At 36.4% G+C, this 10,003-nt stretch overlaps 1 protein-coding gene across 1 annotated transcript; it reads right to left on the bottom strand.

Annotated features, from left to right (window-relative positions):
• Positions 1-5,357: 5,357 nt before the first annotated feature.
• On the bottom strand, positions 5,358-8,886 carry LOC149037885 (histamine H2 receptor-like). Its single transcript, XM_089186300.1, has 2 exons — positions 8,582-8,886; positions 5,358-6,918 (listed from the first exon to the last, which is right to left on the bottom strand). Exon 2 carries the CDS (start codon positions 6,827-6,829, stop codon positions 5,882-5,884), a length of 948 nt encoding a protein of 315 aa, XP_089042426.1. The 5' UTR covers positions 6,830-6,918; positions 8,582-8,886; the 3' UTR covers positions 5,358-5,881.
• Between the last annotated feature and the right edge of the window lie 1,117 nt (positions 8,887-10,003).

Raw genomic sequence — 10,003 nt, 5'->3', positions numbered from 1 at the left:
TCGGCGCGATTGCGAGCGCAACTTGAAAATTCCACTCGTGTGCCTCAGGAAACACTGGTAGAATATGATTAAAAGCGAATGCTAGAGTGCCGAACTTAGGTGCAGCCTACCGCGGGCACAACGTTAAGCGTTGTACGAGGGCTTCACGTGGAGCCGCTAAGGAAAGAATTTTTAGGTGGAATCAGCTTTGTTGCAAGGTAAACAACCTACGCTGATCGATTAATCAGATTTAGCTGTCTAGGGTGATGCATGAGTGGTATCGCGCTTAAAAAATGCAAACAACGGTAATTTTAAATTCTGGATTTAAAACTTTTTCCCGGAAATAAAAAATAGGGGATTAGAAGGAAAGAAAATAAGTATATTGGTAACCGAGCCTCCTTTCGAGTGACATGTTATTGCGTGACACCATCGCAAAAAACGAACGTCAATGATTCATTTCATCTGTCAGGATGCTCTGGCTCGTTCTATAAAAAAAAACTTCCATTCTTATTGTGAAAGGAAGACTTGTAAAATGTGAGTGTTCCAAGCTGAAATATGGTTATAACTGTCCAGCAATGCGACGTTTCCGGCAGGAACCTTCGTGAGATGTTTTCACTGTGATTTGGTATACACCGCCTGTAGTGCTGTACTATCGAAGCTGTTGTCAAGTATCTTTATAACAAGATTGAGGCAAGGAACCAATCTTAGAAAGGTGTTTTTCGCCAGGTGAGCTTAAGAAATCCAGTTTACAATCTAGTATAGGTCAAAGCGATAAGATTTTGTTGGAATTATGGCTTCGATAACAAAAAGCCTAATTGGATTATCTGCGGTTGTTTACATGGCGGCATTACGAATTTGCACGAAATAGACCGGGCTACTTCTTCGCAGTAATTAAGAGCCCCAAATTAATTTTTATATCCATGGAAAGAACATTCTTTCCACTTTGTAAAAATGCTCATCTCAAGGGATTCCGAGTAATACCAACTAAAAAAATTTTTTATTGAAAAACTGCTCCAAAATGTCATTTTTAATCAATCAAATTTTGGCTATTTTCAAATATTCGCCAATAATTCATAGTTATGTTAACAAGCCCGTTATTAGATTCAAATCATTTTTTAATACCTCGTATACAAATAGGTAAAATTCAGAAAGACTTGCTTTCTTTTGCGCTTTTGAGGAATAAAGGTTTTGTTGCCCTACACTTCGACTTCATTTCGGCCATTTTATGGCGGTTGGGGCTCGATACAGTGTTTGGTGATTTTCTAGAAAATAAAAACAGCTCTGAACAAAAAAATTATACCACGTTTATAGACTTACCCAAAGGTATCTCTGAGCGAAATATGAGGATAGTGATTTTTCCGATCATGTGCCACCTCCCACGCGGTGATAAAAAAAATTCGCTCTTAAATCTTATAATTCTTTATATCATCAACTCTAAAAGCTTTCTCAATATGTCCTTCTTTTATATTTTAATTGGTTTAAAGAGCTGTCAGTCGAGAATATTAGATAACAATACATATACACCTTCCTTGAAATTTGGAGGGTATGCCTTGCATCAATCAACCCCTCAACCCCATATGGTGTAATCTGGTTGATAAATTTCATTCAAGAACGCATTTTAAAAAAAAGCGGATAAAAATTTTGAGGTTTATAACAACTGTTAGTTGAATATATATTTTAAAAAACCTCTCTTTAGATAAATAAATAGAAATTGGCCCTGAACGGTAAACCTTAATTGATTTTGAGGATATTTGTCGATCCACAAAATTACTTTCCCGCTGAAAAATCGCGTTGAATACTTCATTGTGAAAGTCTGCTATTTTCAGCCAAATTAGAGATTACGAAAGTGAATCAATTGCAAGTATCAAGGGCACATTCTTTGTTTTCAGGACTTACTCCAAACATCTAACTACGAATCGCGTACCTCCTCTTTGTAAAACTATAAAGAAGTTGGAATATTGAAAAACAAAAACAAACCAAATCAAAGTGCTCTGTGAGCAAACTGGTGAATTGACAGATGACTTACATGATTTTTTGGATTATGTTTAATGTTATCTGGTTTGGAGAATTTTGTGGTTGATTGTCATGTTTAGAGTACGAGTAGTAGTTCAGTGTTCGCTAATATAGGAAAGAAACAAAGTAACGTTGGGATAAGAAGGCATTATAATTGAAATGATCATGCTATTACATTTGAAAAGGGTGGATGATGTCATGTGTTTTAAACATACATCATTTTTGTTTCTTGTTCAAAAGAAAAGGTTGGAAGTAAATATGGGTGAAAAGTGAAATTTACTGTCTATTACTGTAAATGTTGGAAAATCAAGGCAGTACTGTTTTAATGAAAACATTAATGATTCCCTCTTTATCAAGTAAGACAAACGGGAACGAGTTTTGAGTGATATAATTAAGCTTAGACTGCCCCACTGTCATTTTGGATATCCGCCTGGGTAGATTTTGGTCACGTGCTAAGCAACGTATAATCGAGAACAAGATAGAATATCATTTTAGGCCTATTCATCAATTTTGTCGTGTATAACTTTCGCATTTTAGTACGTAGTATTTATTTTGAATCTTCAAATTGTCTTAAAACTTAAAAGTAAAGTATTCTTTAAAAATTCACTGAAAATCGGTAGCCAAAATTATTTGTTTAGGTGTTATTTGATTTTCGTGTTAACCTGTAATTTCGTCAGTCGCCGGCACCTTTTGTTGCTTCACACAGAAAAAACACACGATACGAAATGTAATGATCGATTTTGTTCCCAACGTTACGCCATAACAGAAAAAGCTTTTGAACGCCAGTAAACTCCGAGCGCTTCGGAGTAAGTGATATTTTTAATGAATCTTCGGATTTTTTTCAAGTTCAAGAATTGTAAATTACAATTTTATGAAAAACGAAGGTTGTTCTCTTATTTCAGTGTGAGTCCTCGCACGCCTGCCAGTCGCTGGCGCCGCTTGTTGAAACTAAAACGAAAAAAAAATCAACTCTTTTAAGATTATCTTTGGCTTCTTTTCCACCCCACCACTATTCTTAGCAACAAAGGTCGCCATTTGGTTTGTTTATTACTCGCCAAAAACTATCAAATGCACTCAAAAGCCTAAAATCGACAAAAAAGGAATCGACCAATCGAGCGTGCGAGCGAGTACCATTCTCCACATCATATCTACAACTCGCTCTTGCGCATGCGCGCAATTTACAAATTAAAAAGGAAATGATAAAAATTCAAATTATTCATTATTGATTTATAACAGTCTTGAAAACAGTCATAATTCCGAACACAGTTAACTAACAATTGAAAATTAATCTATTGCCTCAGATTTCAAATGTTTAACGTTTCGTTTCGATATTTGAAAACATCCCCTAGTTATTTTGTCTTCTTCTCGCATCTGATTAAAATTTAAGAAAGGAACCATGATGAATGAAAAATGTTACTTAACTAAGCTAACACACCATTAGAAATCCATTTTAATATTTATTCATTATTCCATCCTCCTTAATTTCTCTCAGTTTCATTCGAACGGCAGCTGGTTGTGATCTTTAATTCTTCGCCTACATTGTCTTCTCTTTTAAAAAAATTAAATTTACTCAATCGTGACGAGCCAAATTGATCGCTATACGGTTACGAATTGCCAACATGAATCGACAATTTTGATTTATTAAAGTAAAGTGCTAGATAACGAGCATGCTCATTAAAATGTCAAGATATTGGAATATTCAAGAAATTATTACTTTCTTTTTTTAAAATATACATTTTTTTGTTGTTTTTAGTCATTGAGAAAAAATTGTTTTGCGCTTTCAAGTGATCGGCAAATAAGGACCTTTCATTACAGTCACAGTTATTCGAAATTTGAATTCTAAATTTAAAATAAATTTTTTTGACTAAAGGTCTCGCTCTTTTTGCAAACATATAATAACAAGAGAAAATTTCCTACATATTCCGTATTTCTCTTTTTTTCGCGTGCAGTGACTATCGACCATCCGTTTCGAATTAGCCTTTAGCATGTTCAATATGTGTAATTCTATCTTATTTTTTCTTGCCCTTCAAACTTTTCTTTCGGACAAACGATCTATCATTAAATAAAAGCCATTTTAGAAACCGCGCAGTCAATTTCCCGATTTTTTTGGACTACATAAACAATAGAACCGTTATTCTTTAGTCTCCCCTTTGTACTCTGCTAGCGACGACTCCCCCTTAGTTCCGTATTGGAAATCATGCGATCCCTTAAAAATTTTCCTTAGATTCTACTAGATTCTCCTACTTCTTAAAATAAATTTTAAATTTTCACGCATCTGGAATCGGAGAGACATTTGTTCCCGCAAAGCATAAATGATTTTCATTTGCATTACGAAAACTCCCGCCGCAATCTTTGCATATTACACGGAAATACCTCTGACATAAAAGTCAAAACCGTTATAATCTCCGAACATATGAAATTATTTGAAGCTATTCAGTGGACTTAGATCCCAAGCAATTTCAAACAATGTCTCATTTATGTCTCGTTATTGAAAAACATCTACAACCTATTTTCTCTTTTTTTCGCAACTGACAAGGACGTGAAGGAACCACACTAGGTGAAAAAAATAAAGTAACTTAATCAACAAACTGTCCATCCAATCTTCATCTTTATTTACTTTACTAACTTCTACAATATCCCTCATTCACTATTTACCCTTTCTCTTTCAAGGCTGAAACATATCCCATCTCAAAGAGTTCATTTCGTTCAATTCTTATAATCAGGAGCAGTTTAGTCCACAATAGCGCGTTGTTACCATATGGCGTACTTGTTCAATTTTAAGAACATGGAATGAGCAGAAGGCAGCTTTAGGATTTGGCAAGAAAACAAGCAGCGAGTTCGCAGAGGCCCTGCCATACAGTATATCAGAGGAAAGTCATACAAATAGCACCTCTCAGCATCTGGGTGATATTAATGCTTCCTTTCAATTCGTCTTGTTGCCGACGATTAGAATACTAAGCAATGGTATTGTGTTTTTATGCGATATTAATTAGTATAAAAGGGCAAACACTAAAGCATAATTTTTTAGATCTCATGCATTTTTGAGGTCGGAGAGAAATTTGTTCCCGAAAAGCACAAATGATCTCCAATTGAATAACTAAAGCTCCAGCCGCAGTCTTTACATATTACAAGCAAATATCTCCGAGATAGACGTCACAACCATTATAATGACCTAACATACAGCATTTTTCAAAAATATTCGGTGAGCCTAGATTCCAAGTAATTTCAAACAATGCCTCATTGATGTCTCGTTATTGAAAAACGTCTACAAGTTATTTTCTCTTCCTTTCGTGTCTGACAAGAACGCAAAGGAACTACACAGGAGGTGAAAAATAAAAAGTAACTAAACCAACAAACCGTCCATCCAATTTCCATCTTTATTAACTTTCCTAACTTCTAAAATATCTTCCATTTGCTATTTACCCTTTCCCTTTAAAGGCTGAGACATATTCCTATCTAAAACAGTTTATTTCGTGCAATTCTTATAAATTGTGTGCTTATAATCAGGAGCAGTTTAGTCTATAATAGCGCGTTGTTATTAAACAGCTTACTGAGCAAAAGACAGCATTCTTTGGCAAAAAATTGAGCAGCGAGTTCGCAGAGGCCCTGCCGTATAGTATATCGGAAGAAAGTCAAACAGATAGCACCTCTCGGTATCTGGGTGATATTAATTTTGCCTTTTAATTTGGCTTTTTGTCGACGGGGTTAGAATTCTATATAATGGTACTATGTTTTTATTTGATATTTATTAGCTTAAATAGGCAAACACTAAAGCATCTTTAACACCAAAGATGCTGAAAAGTTGTGTTTGTCTGATTCTATCTTCTTTTTTCTTTCCCTTCAAATTACGCCTGATCAATACAAGTCTGACGACTCCGAGGAAATGTATCTAAGTCCATGGAAAGCAGAGTGCTTGTCGGATTGTTTGCTTTACTGCTTGTCTCACTTCTTTGATTTTCCAGCAGTAAAGAAACGGGTTCAAAGTGGAGTTAAAATATGTTAAAGTAGTTGTTATTGCTTCAATAACAATTACATGAAAAGGATAAGTTTTTCTATAAGCTCTCACAACCAGCATTGTAAATTTTGGTACATAACAAACAGCTAATGCTAACTGCACCCACAGTGCACTGTTCACTGCCTTCCTGTATCTTACCATGTTCAGTGCATCTGTTTGGCTCGGCTGTTGTTGAACATGATCTTGCACTTGAGCCTGATTATGTCTGAGAGTGCCAAATATCTTTGTATACGAGGCGATTGAGATCACTGAGCATGACGGTATACCTATGATACTATACCAAATGGTAATTCGAGGACGTGAAACGAAAAATGATCCACCGGCAACGGATAAAATCCAAAACGTAGCGGTTATGATACATGTGCGCTTTAAAGTTACTATTTGTCTGTATCTTATTCCCAACAACAGAGCGAGAAGTCTGTCCACGCTTATGGCCGTCAACGTCAGCAAAGACACCCCACATAATGCAAAGCTTGATATGTAAGCTGCGCCCCTTGCGTATTCACAAAGAGTCCAGTGTTCGTAGACCAAGGACATCCAATAAGTAGCATAGAGAGGCTGGCTAATAAGACCAACCAATAGATCAGTTGTTGCCAAACAACGATACAAGAGTTTGGACGGTGGATGAAGGGAAGATTCCTTGCTAAGGGCAGCATGGATTAGAAAATTCCCTAGAAATGCTGTGATGGAGAGGAAAATGTTAACTGCTGAGAAATAAATGGATTGTTGTTGTAACCCAACTACCGAGGAGGGAGAACATGGCAATAATTGATTTGCTTCAGTCTGTGTTCCACCCTCTGTTGAGTTTGTCGTCGCAATCATGGTGCAGCTCTTAAAACGGTTTTCCTCCTTTCGCTACGGTTTTTTGGAACTGCTGACAACACGGGATAATACTTCTTCACAGCAACCACCTGGCCAAGAAAAAGTTAAATGTAATAATTCTTCATATTATCAAAGGAAATAATAAAAATTCAAGTTATCTCTTTCCATCCTTTCTTACTTTCTGTCCTTTCAGTACAACATCCGCCCTCAGGCTGATATTTCACTGATGAAACTGTCAGTCATTTAAAGACGGCCTTACTTTTTTGCTTAATAAGCACAAATTGTCTCTGTACGTAAAAATAAAACTCCCGCAAAATGTTCATGGCACACGAGAAACAGTCTTGAAATTAGTTCCGAGCACATTTGACTGACAGCTGAAAATTAGTCTATGGACGTACATGTAAAAAAAAAAATTTAATAAAAGTTTCGTTTCGTTATTTGAAACCATCCCCTAATCATTTTCTCTTCTTGTCGCATCTGATCAGAATTTATGAAAGGAACCATGACAGGTAAAAAATGCTACTTAACTAAATCATCACACCCTTAGAACGCCATTTCAATAATTATTCATCATTCCATCCTCCTCAATTTCTCTCAGTCTCATTCGAATGGCAGCTGGTTTTGATCCTAAATTCTTTTCCTACATTGTCTTCATTTTCCAAATTTATAGTTTCTCTAGCGAACGCAGAGAAGCCAAAATTGATCGATGCATTTTTTACGAATTGCCAAAATGGATCAAAAAGTTTGATTCATATATTGAAGTAAAATACTGGATAGCGGACAAGCCTATTTAAATGTCAAAATATTGGAATATTCAAGATGGGAAATTAAAAAGACTATATATTTTTTATGAAACGTAGAGCATGAGGATTCTTTTCCTTGGAGGCATTGTGCTTCTCCTCTCACGAAATCTTTTTCTTTTGCCTCACACGGATGAAAATTCAAGTACTTGAAGGTCTCCGTCTCCTCGTGATACGTTTGGATGTCAAGAGTCGATTCCCTGTTAAAATTCTCGCTGTTGTACACTTTTATGTCCAAGCATATAAATTCTGAGTCTGGTTTCAGCAACGAATATCGCTTAATGCGTGTACCCGAGTTCCATTTCATTCTTCTGAGAATTTGAAAAATTAAAAATGAAAATTTCATTTTAGCTGAAAATTGAAAATGACTTTAGCAACCCATCTTTCAAAATTGATTTTTCATCATAACATAGCTAGTAAATTTGTCTAATCAAATTCAATTGCGTGAGCGTGCTCCATATTCCTATTGTGCACGCTCATGACGTCAGCAAACATATCCCTCGAGAAAAAAAAATTTTCTCCGCGATTTTTTACTTTGAGATTTTACTATAAAGAAACTGGTGAAGTCTTCGGCGGCATTTTAAGCTAAACATGGAAACAAGATTGTTTACAGCGTAGCGAAATGTTTTCCTGAAACAAAATTATCAACGCGCTGAAGCGTAGCTGAGGGAATATTAACCCTTTTACAATATTTAAACCATCGGGTTGAAAATTTTATGAAAAAAATTGCTTCATACGTCAGCTGTGTGTTCATTGAGATATGAAGCACTTGGGAAGTTTGGAAAGCACTCAAGAGGTTAGAGTTGCTCTCGTCTACGCCTCGAGTATAACATAACATTTATAACATAGCGCGCGTCCCTGCCTATATAAGTCCTATTGTGCCGCTATGAACAAAATCTTTATTTACGCACGCCTGTACGTAAATAAGATGACGTGAACATTTTTTTTTAACCTGGTTTCAGAGTTTCCGTCCTGTTAAGCTGAAGTGCAGTTTTCCTTCTCTTTGAAATATGGAAGAAACCAGCCAAGAACTTCCCAATTTTCAATCGGCATTGACTTTTTAGGTCCTGATCCAATAAGCAACAAAAATAAAGCCGAAAAAAACTTGGAAGTTGCATGTTTCGCAAATTTTCCGGAAGATCCTTGTTGTTGCTCTGTTATAACAGAATTTGCTTATGCTTTTAGCTGTGCGTATATCGAGTTACGGATGCACTTGGGAAGTTTGGAGAGCACTCAAAAAGCTATAGTTGCTCGAGGCTGCGCCTCGAGCAACTCTTAGACATTTTTCGTGCTCTCCAAACTTCCCGCGTGTATCCATAACTCGATATACGCACGCTAAGCATAAACAAATTCTTAATTCTACAATACTTAAACCATCGAGTTGAAAATGTTATAAAACAATTGGTTCATACGTCAGCTGTACGTTTATCGAGATATGAAGCAAGCGGGAAGTTTGGAGACCACGAACTATGCGTAAGAGTTGCTCGAGGCTACGCCTCGAGCAACTCTTGCTTCTTGAGTGCTCGGTAGTGGCACGTTTCGCAAATTTGTCGAAAGATCCTTGTTATCGCTCTGTTATAAAAAAAATTTGCTCATGCTTTTAGCTGCGCGTATATCGGGTTTTGGATGCACTTGGGAAGTTTGGAGAGCACTCAAAAAGCTAGAGTTGCTCTCGGCTGCGCCTCGAGCTACCCTTACGCATCTTTTGTGCTCTCCAAACTTCCCGCGTGCTTCAAATCTCGATGAACGCACGCTGACGTAGGAACCAACTGTTAAACGTTACTACCGCTAACATAACCTCCAGCTCAGGAAAAAAAATTACATTTTTTTTTTTTACTCAAAACATCTATCGACTAATCGCCTACCAGCTGAGTACCTCCTCTGTAAAACTATAGAGAAGATGGAAGAAGGAAATAATAAGAAATTAAATTATCTATTTCCTTCTTTTCTTCCTGTCTGTCCTTTCAGTAACATCCACCCTCACGCTGATGTTTCACTGATGAAACTGTCAGTCATGTAGAGACAGACTTAATTTTTTGTTCGTGCAAAGCAAAAATTGGCTCTAGTCGCATAAGTAAAACTCCCGTAAAATGTTTATGCCACACGAAAAACAGTCCTGAAATCAATTGAAAATCGTCATAATCCCGAACAAATCATACAATTGTCAATTAATCTAAATGATTTTAACAACGCAATGTCAAGCGTTTGGTTTCGTTATTGAAAACTTAGTGACTAAATGTATTTGTTTTTTTTAGTGGACAAATTCTTCGAGCTTGTGCATACTATAAGATCGCTCGGCTGTCGACAACTTGGAAATTTAACGCTTCTGATCAAACTGTCGGGCACGGTCTCAAATTGACTAAATTGAGTTTAG

This window comes from Pocillopora damicornis, chromosome 11 (genome assembly GCF_964200805.1).
Source record: "Pocillopora damicornis chromosome 11, jaPocDami1.2, whole genome shotgun sequence".
Classification (NCBI taxonomy): domain Eukaryota; kingdom Metazoa; phylum Cnidaria; class Anthozoa; order Scleractinia; family Pocilloporidae; genus Pocillopora; species Pocillopora damicornis.
This window is presented reverse-complemented; position numbering and strand designations above follow the sequence as displayed.